Below are 19,402 nucleotides of genomic sequence, written 5' to 3'. Positions count from 1 at the left end.
TGTGTGTGGTATGGGGTGTGACATATGGTGTGTGTGGTATGGGGTGTGACATATGGTGGGTGTGGTATGGGGTGTGACATATGGTGTGTGTGGTATGGGGTGTGACATATGGTGGGTGTGTGTGGTATGGGGTGTGACATATGGTGTGTGTGGTATGGGGTGTGACATATGATGGGTGTGGTATGGGGTGTGACATATGGTGTGTGTGGTATGGGGTGTGACATATGGTGTGTGTGGTATGGGGTGTGACATATGGTGGGTGTGGTATGGGGTGTGACATATGGTGGGTGTGGTATGGGGTGTGACATATGGTGTGTGTGGTATGGGGTGTGACATATGGTGTGTGTGGTATGGGGTGTGACATATGGTGTGTGTGGTATGGGGTGTGACATATGGTAGGTGTGTGGTATGGGGTGTGACATATGGTGGGTGTGTGGTATGGGGTGTGACATATGGTGTGTGTGGTATGGGGTGTGACATATGGTGTGTGTGGTATGGGGTGTGACATATGGTGTGTGAGGTATGGGGTGTGACATATGGGGTGTGACATATGATGGGTGTGGTATGGGGTGTGACATATGGTGTGTGTGGTATGGGGTGTGACATGGTGTGTGGTATGGGGTGTGACATATGGTGTGTGTGGTATGGGGTGTGACATATGGTGTGTGTGGTATGGGGTGTGACATATGGTGTGTGTGGTATGGGGTGTGACATATGGTGTGTGTGTGGTATGGGGTGTGACATATGGTGTGTGTGGTATGGGGTGTGACATATGGTGGGTGTGGTATGGGGTGTGACATATGGTGTGTGAGGTATGGGGTGTGACATATGGTGGGTGTGGTATGGGGTGTGACATATGGTGGGTGTTGTATGGGGTGTGACATATGGTGTGTGTGGTATGGGGTGTGACATATGATGGGTGTGGTATGGGGTGTGACATATGGTGGGTGTGGTATGGGGGGTGACATATGGTGTGTGTGTGGTATGGGGTGTGACATATGGTGTGTGTGGTATGGGGTGTGACATATGGTGTGTGTGGTATGGGGTGTGACATATGGTGGGTGTGGTATGGGGTGTGACATATGGTGTGTGTGGTATGGGGTGTGACATATGGTGGGTGTGGTATGGGGTGTGACATATGGTGGGTGTGGTATGGGGTGTGACATATGGTGGGTGTGGTATGGGGTGTGACATATGGTGTGTGTGGTATGGGGTGTGACATATGGTGTGTGTGGTATGGGGTGTGACATATGGTGTGTGTGTGGTATGGGGTGTGACATATGGTGTGTGTGGTATGGGGTGTGACATATGGTGGGTGTGGTATGGGGTGTGACATATGGTGGGTGTGGTATGGGGTGTGACATATGGTGTGTGTGTGGTATGGGGTGTGACATATGGTGTGTGTGGTATGGGGTGTGACATATGGTGGATGTGGTATGGGGTGTGACATATGGTGTGTGTGGTATGGGGTGTGACATATGGTGGGTGTGTGTGGTATGGGGTGTGACATATGGTGTGTGTGGTATGGGGTGTGACATATGATGGGTGTGGTATGGGGTGTGACATATGGTGTGTGTGGTATGGGGTGTGACATATGGTGTGTGTGGTATGGGGTGTGACATATGGTGGGTGTGGTATGGGGTGTGACATATGGTGGGTGTGGTATGGGGTGTGACATATGGTGTGTGTGGTATGGGGTGTGACATATGGTGTGTGTGGTATGGGGTGTGACATATGGTGTGTGTGGTATGGGGTGTGACATATGGTGTGTGTGTGGTATGGGGTGTGACATATGGTGGGTGTGGTATGGGGTGTGACATATAGTGGGTGTGGTATGGGGTGTGACATATGGTGGGTGAGGTATGGGGTGTGACATATGGTGGGTGTGTGGTATGGGGTGTGACATATGATGGGTGTGGTATGGGGTGTGACATATGGTGTGTGTGGTATGGGGTGTGACATATGGTAGGTGTGTGGTATGGGGTGTGACATATGGTGGGTGTGTGGTATGGGGTGTGACATATGGTGTGTGTGGTATGGGGTGTGACATATGGTGTGTGTGGTATGGGGTGTGACATATGGTGGGTGTGGTATGGGGGGTGACATATGGTGTGTGTGTGGTATGGGGTGTGACATATGGTGGGTGTGGTATGGGGTGTGACATATGGTGTGTGTGGTATGGGGTGTGACATATGGTGTGTGTGGTATGGGGTGTGACATATGGTGTGTGTGGTATGGGGTGTGACATATGGTGGGTGTGGTATGGGGTGTGACATATGGTGTGTGTGGTATGGGGTGTGACATATGGTGGGTGTGGTATGGGGTGTGACATATGGTGGGTGTGGTATGGGGTGTGACATATGGTGGGTGTGGTATGGGGTGTGACATATGGTGTGTGTGGTATGGGGTGTGACATATGGTGTGTGTGGTATGGGGTGTGACATATGGTGTGTGTGGTATGGGGTGTGACATATGGTGTGTGTGTGGTATGGGGTGTGACATATGGTGTGTGTGGTATGGGGTGTGACATATGGTGGGTGTGGTATGGGGTGTGACATATGGTGTGTGTGGTATGGAGTGTGACATATGGTGTGTGTGTGGTATGGGGTGTGACATATGGTGTGTGTGGTATGGGGTGTGACATATGGTGGGTGTGGTATGGGGTGTGACATATGGTGTGTGTGGTATGGGGTGTGACATATGGTGGGTGTGTGTGGTATGGGGTGTGACATATGGTGTGTGTGGTATGGGGTGTGACATATGATGGGTGTGGTATGGGGTGTGACATATGGTGTGTGTGGTATGGGGTGTGACATATGGTGTGTGTGGTATGGGGTGTGACATATGGTGGGTGTGGTATGGGGTGTGACATATGGTGGGTGTGGTATGGGGTGTGACATATGGTGTGTGTGGTATGGGGTGTGACATATGGTGTGTGTGGTATGGGGTGTGACATATGGTGTGTGTGGTATGGGGTGTGACATATGGTAGGTGTGTGGTATGGGGTGTGACATATGGTGGGTGTGTGGTATGGGGTGTGACATATGGTGTGTGTGGTATGGGGTGTGACATATGGTCTGTGTGGTATGGGGTGTGACATATGGTGTGTGAGGTATGGGGTGTGACATATGGGGTGTGACATATGATGGGTGTGGTATGGGGTGTGACATATGGTGTGTGTGGTATGGGGTGTGACATGGTGTGTGGTATGGGGTGTGACATATGGTGTGTGTGGTATGGGGTGTGACATATGGTGTGTGTGGTATGGGGTGTGACATATGGTGTGTGTGGTATGGGGTGTGACATATGGTGTGTGTGGTATGGGGTGTGACATATGGTGTGTGTGGTATGGGGTGTGACATATGGTGGGTGTGGTATGGGTGTGACATATGGTGTGTGAGGTATGGGGTGTGACATATGGTGGGTGTGGTATGGGGTGTGACATATGGTGGGTGTTGTATGGGGTGTGACATATGGTGTGTGTGGTATGGGGTGTGACATATGATGGGTGTGGTATGGGGTGTGACATATGGTGGGTGTGGTATGGGGGGTGACATATGGTGTGTGTGTGGTATGGGGTGTGACATATGGTGTGTGTGGTATGGGGTGTGACATATGGTGTGTGTGGTATGGGGTGTGACATATGGTGGGTGTGGTATGGGGTGTGACATATGGTGTGTGTGGTATGGGGTGTGACATATGGTGGGTGTGGTATGGGGTGTGACATATGGTGGGTGTGGTATGGGGTGTGACATATGGTGGGTGTGGTATGGGGTGTGACATATGGTGTGTGTGGTATGGGGTGTGACATATGGTGTGTGTGGTATGGGGTGTGACATATGGTGTGTGTGTGGTATGGGGTGTGACATATGGTGTGTGTGGTATGGGGTGTGACATATGGTGGGTGTGGTATGGGGTGTGACATATGGTGGGTGTGGTATGGGGTGTGACATATGGTGTGTGTGTGGTATGGGGTGTGACATATGGTGTGTGTGGTATGGGGTGTGACATATGGTGGATGTGGTATGGGGTGTGACATATGGTGTGTGTGGTATGGGGTGTGACATATGGTGGGTGTGTGTGGTATGGGGTGTGACATATGGTGTGTGTGGTATGGGGTGTGACATATGATGGGTGTGGTATGGGGTGTGACATATGGTGTGTGTGGTATGGGGTGTGACATATGGTGTGTGTGGTATGGGGTGTGACATATGGTGGGTGTGGTATGGGGTGTGACATATGGTGGGTGTGGTATGGGGTGTGACATATGGTGTGTGTGGTATGGGGTGTGACATATGGTGTGTGTGGTATGGGGTGTGACATATGGTGTGTGTGGTATGGGGTGTGACATATGGTGTGTGTGTGGTATGGGGTGTGACATATGGTGGGTGTGGTATGGGGTGTGACATATAGTGGGTGTGGTATGGGGTGTGACATATGGTGGGTGAGGTATGGGGTGTGACATATGGTGGGTGTGTGGTATGGGGTGTGACATATGATGGGTGTGGTATGGGGTGTGACATATGGTGTGTGTGGTATGGGGTGTGACATATGGTGTGTGAGGTATGGGGTGTGACATATGGTGGGTGTGTGGTATGGGGTGTGACATATGGTGGGTGTGGTATGGGGTGTGACATATGGTGTGTGTGGTATGGGGTGTGACATATGGTGGGTGTGGTATGGGGTGTGACATATGATGGGTGTGGTATGGGGTGTGACATATGGTGTGTGTGGTATGGGGTGTGACATATGGTGTGTGTGGTATGGGGTGTGACATATGGTGTGTGAGGTATGGGGTGTGACATATGGTGGGTGTGTGGTATCGGGTGTGACATATGGTGTGTGTGTGGTATGGGGTGTGACATATGGTGTGTGTGGTATGGGGTGTGACATATGGTGTGTGTGGTATGGGGTGTGACATATGGTGTGTGTGGTATGGGGTGTGACATATGGTGTGTGTGTGGTATGGGGTGTGACATATGGTGTGTGTGGTATGGGATGTGTGGTATGGGGTGTGACATATGGTGGGTGTGGTATGGGGTGTGACATATGGTGTGTGTGGTATGGGGTGTGACATATGGTGTGTGTGGTATGGGGTGTGACATATGGTGGGTGTGGTATGGGGTGTGACATATGGTGGGTGTGGTATGGGGTGTGACATGGTGTGTGTGGTATGGGGTGTGACATATGATGAGTGTGGTATGGGGTGACATATGGTGTGTGAGGTATGGGGTGTGACATATGGTGTGTGTGGTATGGGGTGTGACATATGGTGGGTGTGGTATGGGGTGTGACATATGGTGTGTGTGGTATGGGGTGTGACATATGGTGTGTGTGGTATGGGGTGTGACATATGGTGTGTGTGGTATGGGGTGTGACATATGGTGTGGTATGGGGTGTGACATATGGTGGGTGTGGTATGGGGTGTGACATATGTTGTGTGTGGTATGGGGTGTGACATATGGGGTGTGACATATGGTGTGTATGTGTGGTATGGGGTGTGACATATGGTGTGTGTGGTATGGTGTGTGACATATGGTGTGTGTGGTATGGGGTGTGACATATGGTGTGTGTGGTATGGGGTGTGACATATGGTGGGTGTGGTATGGGGTGTGACATATGGTGGGTGTGGTATGGTGTGTGACATATGGTGTGTTTGGTATGGGGTGTGACATATGGTGTGTGTGGTATGGGGTGTGACATATGGTGTGTGTGGTATGGGGTGTGACATATGGTGTGTGTGTGTGGTATGGGGTGTGACATATGGTGGGTGTGGTATGGGGTGTGACATATGGTGTGTGTGGTATGGGGTGTGAGGTATGGGGTGTGACATATGGTGGGTGTGTGGTATCGGGTGTGACATATGGTGTGTGTGTGTGGTATGGGGTGTGACATATGGGGTGTGACATATGGTGTGTGTGTGTGGTATGGGGTGTGACATATGGTGTGTGTGGTATGGTGTGTGACATATGGTGTGTGTGGTATGGGGTGTGACATATGGTGTGTGTGGTATGGGGTGTGACATATGGTGGGTGTGGTATGGGGTGTGACATATGGTGGGTGTGGTATGGGGCTTGACATATGGTGTGTGTGTGGTATGGGGTGTGACATATGGTGTGTGTGGTATGGGGTGTGACATATGGTGTGTGTGGTATGGGGTGTGACATATGGTGTGTGTGGTATGGGGTGTGACATATGGTGTGTGTGTGGTATGGGGTGTGACATATGGTGTGTGTGGTATGGGATGTGTGGTATGGGGTGTGACATATGGTGGGTGTGGTATGGGGTGTGACATATGGTGTGTGTGGTATGGGGTGTGACATATGGTGTGTGTGGTATGGGGTGTGACATATGGTGGGTGTGGTATGGGGTGTGACATATGGTGGGTGTGGTATGGGGTGTGACATATGGTGTGTGTGGTATGGGGTGTGACATGGTGTGTGTGGTATGGGGTGTGACATATGATGAGTGTGGTATGGAGTGACATATGGTGTGTGAGGTATGGGGTGTGACATATGGTGTGTGTGGTATGGGGTGTGACATATGGTGGGTGTGGTATGGGGTGTGACATATGGTGTGTGTGGTATGGGGTGTGACATATGGTGTGTGTGTGGTATGGGGTGTGACATATGGTGTGTGTGGTATGGGGTGTGACATATGGTGTGGTATGGGGTGTGACATATGGTGGGTGTGGTATGGGGTGTGACATATGGTGTGTGTGGTATGGGGTGTGACATATGGGGTGTGACATATGGTGTGTGTGTGTGGTATGGGGTGTGACATATGGTGTGTGTGTGGTATGGTGTGTGACATATGGTGTGTGTGGTATGGGGTGTGACATATGGTGTGTGTGGTATGGGGTGTGACATATGGTGGGTGTGGTATGGGGTGTGACATATGGTGGGTGTGGTATGGTGTGTGACATATGGTGTGTTTGGTATGGGGTGTGACATATGGTGTGTGTGGTATGGGGTGTGACATATGGTGTGTGTGGTATGGGGTGTGACATATGGTGTGTGTGTGGTATGGGGTGTGACATATGGTGTGTGTGGTATGGGGTGTGACATATGGTGTGTGTGTGGTATGGGGTGTGACATATGGTGTGTGTGGTATGGGGTGTGACATATGGTGTGTGTGGTATGGGGTGTGACATATGGTGGGTGTGGTATGGGGTGTGACATATGGTGTGTGTGGTATGGGGTGTGATATATGGTGGGTGTGGTATGGGGTGTGACATATGGTGGGTGTGGTATGGGGTGTGACATATGGTGTGTGTGGTATGGGGTGTGACATGGTGTGTGTGGTATGGGGTGTGACATATGATGAGTGTGGTATGGGGTGACATATGGTGTGTGAGGTATGGGGTGTGACATATGGTGTGTGTGGTATGGGGTGTGACATATGGTGTGTGTGGTATGGGGTGTGACATATGGTGTGTGTGGTATCGGGTGTGACATATGGTGTATGTGTGGTATCGGGTGTGACATGATGGGTGTGGTATGGGGTGTGACATATGGTGTGTGTGGTATGGGGTGTGACATATGGTGTGTGTGTGGTATGGGGTGTGACATATGGTGTGTGGTATGGGGTGTGACATATGGTGTGGTATGGGGTGTGACATATGGTGGGTGTGGTATGGGGTGTGACATATGGTGTGTGTGGTATGGGGTGTGACATATGGGGTGTGACATATGGTGTGTGTGGTATGGGGTGTGACATATGGTGTGTGTGTGGTATGGTGTGTGACATATGGTGTGTGTGGTATGGGGTGTGACATATGGTGGGTGTGGTATGGGGTGTGACATATGGTGGGTGTGGTATGGGGTGTGACATATGGTGTGTTTGGTATGGGGTGTGACATATGGTGGGTGTGGTATGGGGTGTGACATATGGTGTGTGTGTGGTATGGGGTGTGACATATGGTGGGTGTGGTATGGGGTGTGACATATGGTGTGTGTGGTATGGGGTGTGACATATGGTGTGTGTGGTATGGGGTGTGACATATGGTGTGTGTGGTATGGGGTGTGACATATGGTGTGTGTGTGGTATGGGGTGTGACATATGGTGTGTGTGGTATGGGGTGTGACATATGGTGGGTGTGGTATGGGGTGTGACATATGGTGTGTGTGGTATGGAGTGTGACATATGGTGTGTGTGTGGTATGGGGTGTGACATATGGTGTGTGTGGTATGGGGTGTGACATATGGTGGGTGTGGTATGGGGTGTGACATATGGTGTGTGTGGTATGGGGTGTGACATATGGTGGGTGTGTGTGGTATGGGGTGTGACATATGGTGTGTGTGGTATGGGGTGTGACATATGATGGGTGTGGTATGGGGTGTGACATATGGTGTGTGTGGTATGGGGTGTGACATATGGTGTGTGTGGTATGGGGTGTGACATATGGTGGGTGTGGTATGGGGTGTGACATATGGTGGGTGTGGTATGGGGTGTGACATATGGTGTGTGTGGTATGGGGTGTGACATATGGTGTGTGTGGTATGGGGTGTGACATATGGTGTGTGTGGTATGGGGTGTGACATATGGTAGGTGTGTGGTATGGGGTGTGACATATGGTGGGTGTGTGGTATGGGGTGTGACATATGGTGTGTGTGGTATGGGGTGTGACATATGGTCTGTGTGGTATGGGGTGTGACATATGGTGTGTGAGGTATGGGGTGTGACATATGGGGTGTGACATATGATGGGTGTGGTATGGGGTGTGACATATGGTGTGTGTGGTATGGGGTGTGACATGGTGTGTGGTATGGGGTGTGACATATGGTGTGTGTGGTATGGGGTGTGACATATGGTGTGTGTGGTATGGGGTGTGACATATGGTGTGTGTGGTATGGGGTGTGACATATGGTGTGTGTGGTATGGGGTGTGACATATGGTGTGTGTGGTATGGGGTGTGACATATGGTGGGTGTGGTATGGGTGTGACATATGGTGTGTGAGGTATGGGGTGTGACATATGGTGGGTGTGGTATGGGGTGTGACATATGGTGGGTGTTGTATGGGGTGTGACATATGGTGTGTGTGGTATGGGGTGTGACATATGATGGGTGTGGTATGGGGTGTGACATATGGTGGGTGTGGTATGGGGGGTGACATATGGTGTGTGTGTGGTATGGGGTGTGACATATGGTGTGTGTGGTATGGGGTGTGACATATGGTGTGTGTGGTATGGGGTGTGACATATGGTGGGTGTGGTATGGGGTGTGACATATGGTGTGTGTGGTATGGGGTGTGACATATGGTGGGTGTGGTATGGGGTGTGACATATGGTGGGTGTGGTATGGGGTGTGACATATGGTGGGTGTGGTATGGGGTGTGACATATGGTGTGTGTGGTATGGGGTGTGACATATGGTGTGTGTGGTATGGGGTGTGACATATGGTGTGTGTGTGGTATGGGGTGTGACATATGGTGTGTGTGGTATGGGGTGTGACATATGGTGGGTGTGGTATGGGGTGTGACATATGGTGGGTGTGGTATGGGGTGTGACATATGGTGTGTGTGTGGTATGGGGTGTGACATATGGTGTGTGTGGTATGGGGTGTGACATATGGTGGATGTGGTATGGGGTGTGACATATGGTGTGTGTGGTATGGGGTGTGACATATGGTGGGTGTGTGTGGTATGGGGTGTGACATATGGTGTGTGTGGTATGGGGTGTGACATATGATGGGTGTGGTATGGGGTGTGACATATGGTGTGTGTGGTATGGGGTGTGACATATGGTGTGTGTGGTATGGGGTGTGACATATGGTGGGTGTGGTATGGGGTGTGACATATGGTGGGTGTGGTATGGGGTGTGACATATGGTGTGTGTGGTATGGGGTGTGACATATGGTGTGTGTGGTATGGGGTGTGACATATGGTGTGTGTGGTATGGGGTGTGACATATGGTGTGTGTGTGGTATGGGGTGTGACATATGGTGGGTGTGGTATGGGGTGTGACATATAGTGGGTGTGGTATGGGGTGTGACATATGGTGGGTGAGGTATGGGGTGTGACATATGGTGGGTGTGTGGTATGGGGTGTGACATATGATGGGTGTGGTATGGGGTGTGACATATGGTGTGTGTGGTATGGGGTGTGACATATGGTGTGTGAGGTATGGGGTGTGACATATGGTGGGTGTGTGGTATGGGGTGTGACATATGGTGGGTGTGGTATGGGGTGTGACATATGGTGTGTGTGGTATGGGGTGTGACATATGGTGGGTGTGGTATGGGGTGTGACATATGATGGGTGTGGTATGGGGTGTGACATATGGTGTGTGTGGTATGGGGTGTGACATATGGTGTGTGTGGTATGGGGTGTGACATATGGTGTGTGAGGTATGGGGTGTGACATATGGTGGGTGTGTGGTATCGGGTGTGACATATGGTGTGTGTGTGGTATGGGGTGTGACATATGGTGTGTGTGGTATGGGGTGTGACATATGGTGTGTGTGGTATGGGGTGTGACATATGGTGTGTGTGGTATGGGGTGTGACATATGGTGTGTGTGTGGTATGGGGTGTGACATATGGTGTGTGTGGTATGGGATGTGTGGTATGGGGTGTGACATATGGTGGGTGTGGTATGGGGTGTGACATATGGTGTGTGTGGTATGGGGTGTGACATATGGTGTGTGTGGTATGGGGTGTGACATATGGTGGGTGTGGTATGGGGTGTGACATATGGTGGGTGTGGTATGGGGTGTGACATGGTGTGTGTGGTATGGGGTGTGACATATGATGAGTGTGGTATGGGGTGACATATGGTGTGTGAGGTATGGGGTGTGACATATGGTGTGTGTGGTATGGGGTGTGACATATGGTGGGTGTGGTATGGGGTGTGACATATGGTGTGTGTGGTATGGGGTGTGACATATGGTGTGTGTGGTATGGGGTGTGACATATGGTGTGTGTGGTATGGGGTGTGACATATGGTGTGGTATGGGGTGTGACATATGGTGGGTGTGGTATGGGGTGTGACATATGTTGTGTGTGGTATGGGGTGTGACATATGGGGTGTGACATATGGTGTGTATGTGTGGTATGGGGTGTGACATATGGTGTGTGTGGTATGGTGTGTGACATATGGTGTGTGTGGTATGGGGTGTGACATATGGTGTGTGTGGTATGGGGTGTGACATATGGTGGGTGTGGTATGGGGTGTGACATATGGTGGGTGTGGTATGGTGTGTGACATATGGTGTGTTTGGTATGGGGTGTGACATATGGTGTGTGTGGTATGGGGTGTGACATATGGTGTGTGTGGTATGGGGTGTGACATATGGTGTGTGTGTGTGGTATGGGGTGTGACATATGGTGGGTGTGGTATGGGGTGTGACATATGGTGTGTGTGGTATGGGGTGTGAGGTATGGGGTGTGACATATGGTGGGTGTGTGGTATCGGGTGTGACATATGGTGTGTGTGTGTGGTATGGGGTGTGACATATGGGGTGTGACATATGGTGTGTGTGTGTGGTATGGGGTGTGACATATGGTGTGTGTGGTATGGTGTGTGACATATGGTGTGTGTGGTATGGGGTGTGACATATGGTGTGTGTGGTATGGGGTGTGACATATGGTGGGTGTGGTATGGGGTGTGACATATGGTGGGTGTGGTATGGGGCTTGACATATGGTGTGTGTGTGGTATGGGGTGTGACATATGGTGTGTGTGGTATGGGGTGTGACATATGGTGTGTGTGGTATGGGGTGTGACATATGGTGTGTGTGGTATGGGGTGTGACATATGGTGTGTGTGTGGTATGGGGTGTGACATATGGTGTGTGTGGTATGGGATGTGTGGTATGGGGTGTGACATATGGTGGGTGTGGTATGGGGTGTGACATATGGTGTGTGTGGTATGGGGTGTGACATATGGTGTGTGTGGTATGGGGTGTGACATATGGTGGGTGTGGTATGGGGTGTGACATATGGTGGGTGTGGTATGGGGTGTGACATATGGTGTGTGTGGTATGGGGTGTGACATGGTGTGTGTGGTATGGGGTGTGACATATGATGAGTGTGGTATGGAGTGACATATGGTGTGTGAGGTATGGGGTGTGACATATGGTGTGTGTGGTATGGGGTGTGACATATGGTGGGTGTGGTATGGGGTGTGACATATGGTGTGTGTGGTATGGGGTGTGACATATGGTGTGTGTGTGGTATGGGGTGTGACATATGGTGTGTGTGGTATGGGGTGTGACATATGGTGTGGTATGGGGTGTGACATATGGTGGGTGTGGTATGGGGTGTGACATATGGTGTGTGTGGTATGGGGTGTGACATATGGGGTGTGACATATGGTGTGTGTGTGTGGTATGGGGTGTGACATATGGTGTGTGTGTGGTATGGTGTGTGACATATGGTGTGTGTGGTATGGGGTGTGACATATGGTGTGTGTGGTATGGGGTGTGACATATGGTGGGTGTGGTATGGGGTGTGACATATGGTGGGTGTGGTATGGTGTGTGACATATGGTGTGTTTGGTATGGGGTGTGACATATGGTGTGTGTGGTATGGGGTGTGACATATGGTGTGTGTGGTATGGGGTGTGACATATGGTGTGTGTGTGGTATGGGGTGTGACATATGGTGTGTGTGGTATGGGGTGTGACATATGGTGTGTGTGTGGTATGGGGTGTGACATATGGTGTGTGTGGTATGGGGTGTGACATATGGTGTGTGTGGTATGGGGTGTGACATATGGTGGGTGTGGTATGGGGTGTGACATATGGTGTGTGTGGTATGGGGTGTGATATATGGTGGGTGTGGTATGGGGTGTGACATATGGTGGGTGTGGTATGGGGTGTGACATATGGTGTGTGTGGTATGGGGTGTGACATGGTGTGTGTGGTATGGGGTGTGACATATGATGAGTGTGGTATGGGGTGACATATGGTGTGTGAGGTATGGGGTGTGACATATGGTGTGTGTGGTATGGGGTGTGACATATGGTGTGTGTGGTATGGGGTGTGACATATGGTGTGTGTGGTATCGGGTGTGACATATGGTGTATGTGTGGTATCGGGTGTGACATGATGGGTGTGGTATGGGGTGTGACATATGGTGTGTGTGGTATGGGGTGTGACATATGGTGTGTGTGTGGTATGGGGTGTGACATATGGTGTGTGGTATGGGGTGTGACATATGGTGTGGTATGGGGTGTGACATATGGTGGGTGTGGTATGGGGTGTGACATATGGTGTGTGTGGTATGGGGTGTGACATATGGGGTGTGACATATGGTGTGTGTGGTATGGGGTGTGACATATGGTGTGTGTGTGGTATGGTGTGTGACATATGGTGTGTGTGGTATGGGGTGTGACATATGGTGGGTGTGGTATGGGGTGTGACATATGGTGGGTGTGGTATGGGGTGTGACATATGGTGTGTTTGGTATGGGGTGTGACATATGGTGGGTGTGGTATGGGGTGTGACATATGGTGTGTGTGTGGTATGGGGTGTGACATATGGTGGGTGTGGTATGGGGTGTGACATATGGTGTGTGTGGTATGGGGTGTGACATATGGTGGGTGTGGTATGGGGTGTGACATATGGTGGGTGTGGTATGGGGTGACTCGTGGGATATGGACTGACCTACGGGCTCCACAAATTCCACGTGATCCACAAAGTCTCGTTTCGCCAGGTAGATGGATAACTGGGAGGAGGGAGGCGCAAAGAGCATTGTTACAGTAGGGAGGAAGCACAGTATAGTGGTTAAGGTGTTGTCAATGAATACACAATATTGTTGTTTTGTTGGGTTTCAATCCCCCCTATTTCAGCCATTAAAAGGTCATCTTTACCCTACATTTGTTTTAATCAAACATTATCAGAAATAGGTTTTTAGCCTCTGACAGTTACAGTCACTCCGTGTGATCACCGGTCAATTCCTTTATCTCCTTATTCCACTCTAGAGGTGGCTGCATTATTATGTGTTTCATCCATGTTACTGCGGTTCTCACCCACTGAACAAGATCATCTAAAAGACGCATGAACAGGAGGAGGGTGAGTAAGTGGTATAAAGTGCCAGCTGTATCACCCGCAAGAGCTCCATCCCCATATATATGTATATACTGTATTTATAAAATTCATATGTGTCCGGCCATCTGCCTCTATCTTCTGCAACCGTTTTGCTTCCCGTGTTATTAAATCTGATTTAAGTATTTTCAGGAAAATTGGTGGTTATTTCAATTTCCAAAATGTTGACCCTAAAATGTCGCCCCAAACCGTTTTAGTCTCCAGTGTCCCGTTTCCATGCTGTGTTTATCCCATTGCCCCCTCCACGAGTCTTTAAAAATCCCTTCAAATCTTACACTTTTAAATAGGTCCCTAAATCTCAACTAAAACAGCAACAGGCGAAATGTGTGTATCTTGGGCTACTTCCATTGCATGTGTTTGCACCGTGCTAGTAGTATCATGATAACCTGTAACCTGATCCGCTCCTATATCATGATAACCTGTAACCTGATTCAGCTCCTATATCATGATAACCTGTAACCTGATCCGCTCCTATATCATGATAACCTGTAACCTGATCCGCTCCTATATCATGATAACCTGTAACCTGATTCCGCTCCTATATCATGATAACCTGTAACCTGATTCAGCTCCTATATCATGATAACCTGTAACCTGATTCAGCTCCTATATCATGATAACCTGTAACCTGATCCGCTCCTATATCATGATAACCTGTAACCTGATCCGCTCCTATATCATGATAACCTGTAACCTGATTCCGCTCCTATATCATGATAACCTGTAACCTGATTCCGCTCCTATATCATGATAACCTGTAACCTGATTCCGCTCCTATATCATGATAACCTGTAACCTGATTCCGCTCCTATATCATGATAACCTGTAACCTGATTCCGCTCCTATATCATGATAACCTGTAACCTGATTCAGCTCCTATATCATGATAACCTGTAACCTGATTCTGCTCCTATATCATGATAACCTGTAACCTGATTCCGCTCCTATATCATGATAACCTGTAACCTGATTCCGCTCCTATATCATGATAACCTGTAACCTGATTCCGCTCCTATATCATGATAACCTGTAACCTGATTCTGCTCCTATATCATGATAACCTGTAACCTGATCCGCTCCTATATCATGATAACCTGTAACCTGATTCCGCTCCTATATCATGATAACCTGTAACCTGATTCCGCTCCTATATCATGATAACCTGTAACCTGATCCGCTCCTATATCATGATAACCTGTAACCTGATCCGCTCCTATATCATGATAACCTGTAACCTGATTCAGCTCCTATATCATGATAACCTGTAACCTGATTCAGCTCCTATATCATGATAACCTGTAACCTGATCCGCTCCTATATCATGATAACCTGTAACCTGATTCCGCTCCTATATCATGATAACCTGTAACCTGATCCACTCCTATATCATGATAACCTGTAACCTGATCTGCTCCTATATCATGATAACCTGTAACCTGATTCCGCTCCTATATCATGATAACCTGTAACCTGATTCCACTCCTATATCATGATAACCTGTAACCTGATTCCGCTCCTATATCATGATAACCTGTAACCTGATCCGCTCCTATATCATGATAACCTGTAACCTGATCCGCTCCTATATCATGATAACCTGTAACCTGATCCGCTCCTATATCATGATAACCTGTAACCTGATCCGCTCCTATATCATGATAACCTGTAACCTGATCCGCTCCTATATCATGATAACCTGTAACCTGATTCCGCTCCTATATCATGATAACCTGTAACCTGATCCGCTCCTATATCATGATTTGTAAAGTGTGCAGATCTCACCTTCCCGTCAGGGCTGGTCTTCTTAAAAACTCTGCAAGACAAAAAGGAAGTCACTAATCAGAAAACATATCTCTGTGATGTTCTGGAGCTGGGAGATGTTGGATGTTCTTGAGGTGTGTGATGTTCTGGAGCTGGGAGATGTTGGATGTTCTTGAGGTGATGTTCTAGAGTGTGGAGCTGTGTAATATTCTTAAGGTGATTGGGTGTGCGTGATGTTCTGGTGCTGGAAGGTGTGTGATGCTCTGGAACTGACAGCTGTGAGATGTGTACCTGAGATGTGTGTGTTCTGGAGCTGATAAGTGTGTCATGTTCTAGGGAAAGAGAGGTGTGTGATGTTCTGGAGCGGAGTGTACTGGCGCAGAGGGGTGTAACGAGAGATCAGAGGTGAGATATATGGGGGCGCAGAGGGGTGTAACGAGAGATAAGAGGTGAGATATATGAAGGTGCAGAGGGGTGTAACGAGAGATAAGAGGTGAGATATATGGGGGCGCAGAGGGGTGTAACGTGGGATCAGAGGTGAGATATATGGGGGCGCAGAGGGGTGTAACGAGAGATAAGAGGTGAGATATATGAAGGTGCAGAGGGTGTAACGAGAGATGAGAGGTGAGATATATGAAGGTGCAGAGGGTGTAACGAGAGATCAGAGGTGAGATATGGAGGTGCAGAGGGGTGTAACGAGAGATCAGAGGTGAGATATATGGAGGTGCAGAGGGGTGTAACGAGAGATCAGAGGTGAGATATATGGAGGTGCAGAGGGGTGTAACGAGAGATAAGAGGTGAGATATATGGAGGTGCAGGACGTGAATGATGTCGTTTATATGGAGAATAATAGATAGCCAGCAGAGCGAGTTCGGGACGTCGGAAGCAGATACGAATCTAGAAGAGCAGAAGATAATTTGAGCAGCAGCATCTTTAATGGATTGTAGGGGACGGAGATATGAGGCAGGGAGGCCAGAGAATAACGGGAACCAACACAGGAGAGAACGGGGACATGTATTTGTTTTTTAGTAGGCAAGGAACAGAGGAAGGGGCGTACCTGCAACGTTTTGTAACTGCAAGATTTGGTAACCATGTTTTGAAAGTCGGAGAAGGAGCAGTTGAGGGTAACCCCTCGGCAGCGTAGAAAGTTTTGTTGCGTGTTGTAAGCGGCAAAGGCACCTAGCGAGGCTAGAGTCCACTCCCCAGGCCCCTGCACCCAGCGAGGCTAGAGTCTATTCCCCAGGCCCCTGCACCCAGCGAGGCTAGAGTCTCCTCCCCAGGCCCCTGCACCCAGCGAGGCTAGAGTCCACTCCCCAGGCCCCTGCACCTAGCGAGGCTAGAGTCCGCTCCCCAGCCCCTGCACCTAGCGAGGCTAGAGACTACTCCCCAGGGCCCTGCACCTAGCGAGGCTAGAGATTACTCCCCAGGCCCCTGCACCTAGCGAGGCTAGAGTCTGCTCCCCAGGTTCCTGCACCTAGCGAGGCTAGAGACTGCTCCCCAGGCCCCTGCACCTAGCGAGGCTAGAGTCTCCTCCCCAGGCCCCTGCACCTAGCGAGGCTAGAGTCTCCTCCCCAGGCCCCTGCACCCAGCGAGGCTAGAGACTACTCCCCAGGCCCCGGCACCTAGCGAGGCTAGAGTCTCCTCCCCAGGCCCCCAGTGGGTATTGTATCTTGTTTTGTCTGCTGGCGTGCCAGAATAAACCCCATTTTATTTAACAACCTTGTCCTGCCTGGTGCCAGTGATCCCGGTGGTTTCGGTGTAAAGGTACTGGTCTCCTGGGACAGTGATAATGTCAGGGAAGCAGGTGCGGGCAGAAAGTGAAACTTGCAGTGATGAGAAAGAAGAATTTCCAGAGGTGTGTGATGTTCTGGAGATAGGAGGTGATGTTCTGGAGCTGGGAGCTGTGTGGCCTTCTGGATCTAGGCAGTGTCTCATTTCTGAAGCTAGGAGTTAAGTGATGTTCTGGAGATAGGAGGTGATGTTCTGGAGCTGGGGAATGAAATGTTCTGGAGCAGGGAGGTGAGGAATGTTCTGGAGCTGGGGTGTCATGTTTTGGGGCTGTGGTCTGTCATGTTCTGGATGTAGGCAGTGTGTCATTTCTGGAGCCGGGAGGGGTTTGGCAATCTGGGGCTCAAGTGAGTGATGTTCTGGAGCTGGGGGTTGTGAGATTTTCTGGAGGAGGGAGGTGAGGAATGTTCTGGAGCTGGAGTGTGTGAGGTTCTGGAGCAGGAAGGTGTTTAGTGTCCATGTCTAAAAGTTCCATGTGGGAGACACTGGTTTTGTGAAATAATCAGGTCTGTAGCATTGTTGGATGGAGCATTCTGATTGGCCAGTGTCACATCCCTGGGATGTTTCATGTATGTTCATTGGCTGAGATAGGTTGGTGGATCTGTGGAACCACCTCCCAGCAGAGGTGGTAGAGGTTAATACAGTAAGGGAACTGAAAACTGCTTGGGACATACGTAAGGCTGAATCCTCAATATGAAAGTCAAGGATCAAATGGGCGTGCGTGTTATTACACAGGGAAATGGGGCGCGTGTTATTACACACAGGGAAATGGTGCGCGTGTTATTACACACAGGGAAATGGGGCGCGTCTTATTACACACAGGGAAATGGCGCGCGTGTTATTACACACAGGGAAATGGTGCGCGTGTTATTACACACAGGGAAATGGGCGCGCGTGTTATTACACACAGGGAAATGGTGCGCGTGTTATTGCACACAGGGAAATGGCGCGCGTGTTATTACACACAGGGAAATGGGCGCGCGTGTTATTACAGACAGGGAAATGGGGCGCGTGTTATTACACACAGGGAAATGGCGCGCGTGTTATTACACACAGGGAAATGGGCGCGCGTCTTATTACACACAGGGAAATGGGGCGCCTGTTATTACACACAGGGAAATGGTGCGCGTGCTATTACACACAGGGAAATGGTGTGCGTGTTATTACACACAGGGAAATGGGGCGCCTGTTATTACACACAGGGAAATGGTGCGCGTGTTATTACACACAGGGAAATGGAGCACGTGTTATTACACACAGGGAAATGGTGCGCGTGTTATTGCACACAGGGAAATGGCGCGCGTCTTATTACACACAGGGAAATGGGGCGCCTGTTATTACACACAGGGAAATGGTGCGCGAGTTATTACACACAGGGAAATGGGGCGCATCTTATTACACACAGGGAAATGGGGCGCCTGTTATTACACACAGGGAAATGGTGCGCGTGCTATTACACACAGGGAAATGGTGTGCGTGTTATTACACACAGGGAAATGGGGCGCCTGTTATTACACACAGGGAAATGGTGCGCGTGTTATTACACACAGGGAAATGGAGCACGTGTTATTACACACAGGGAAATGGTGCGCGTGTTATTGCACACAGGGAAATGGCGCGCGTGTTATTACACACAGGGAAATGGGCGCGCGTGTTATTACAGACAGGGAAATGGGGCGCGTGTTATTACACACAGGGAAATGGCGCGCGTGTTATTACACACAGGGAAATGGGCGCGCGTCTTATTACACACAGGGAAATGGGGCGCCTGTTATTACACACAGGGAAATGGTGCGCGTGCTATTAC

The 19,402-nt window shown here is 49.9% G+C and overlaps 1 protein-coding gene across 3 annotated transcripts in view; it reads right to left on the bottom strand.

Annotated features, from left to right (window-relative positions):
* Window positions 1–19,402, bottom strand: part of ARR3 (arrestin 3) — a 47,740-nt gene that overhangs the window by 19,077 nt on the left and 9,261 nt on the right. For 2 of the 3 annotated variants that reach the window (XM_075573586.1, XM_075573584.1), the window contains exons 3-4: window positions 15,829–15,859; window positions 13,606–13,666 (exon numbers count right to left, since the gene is read on the bottom strand). In XM_075573586.1, coding sequence (XP_075429701.1) covers window positions 13,606–13,666; window positions 15,829–15,859 — 92 coding nt within the window. Of the gene's footprint in view, window positions 1–13,605; window positions 13,667–15,828; window positions 15,860–19,402 lie in introns of those variants that run through there. The other variant, XM_075573585.1, reaches the window with a different exon arrangement.

This window comes from Ascaphus truei, chromosome 16 (genome assembly GCF_040206685.1).
Source record: "Ascaphus truei isolate aAscTru1 chromosome 16, aAscTru1.hap1, whole genome shotgun sequence".
Lineage (NCBI taxonomy): Eukaryota > Metazoa > Chordata > Amphibia > Anura > Ascaphidae > Ascaphus > Ascaphus truei.
The sequence above is the reverse complement of the archived record's forward strand: the minus strand, read 5'-3'. Positions and strand labels throughout refer to the sequence as shown.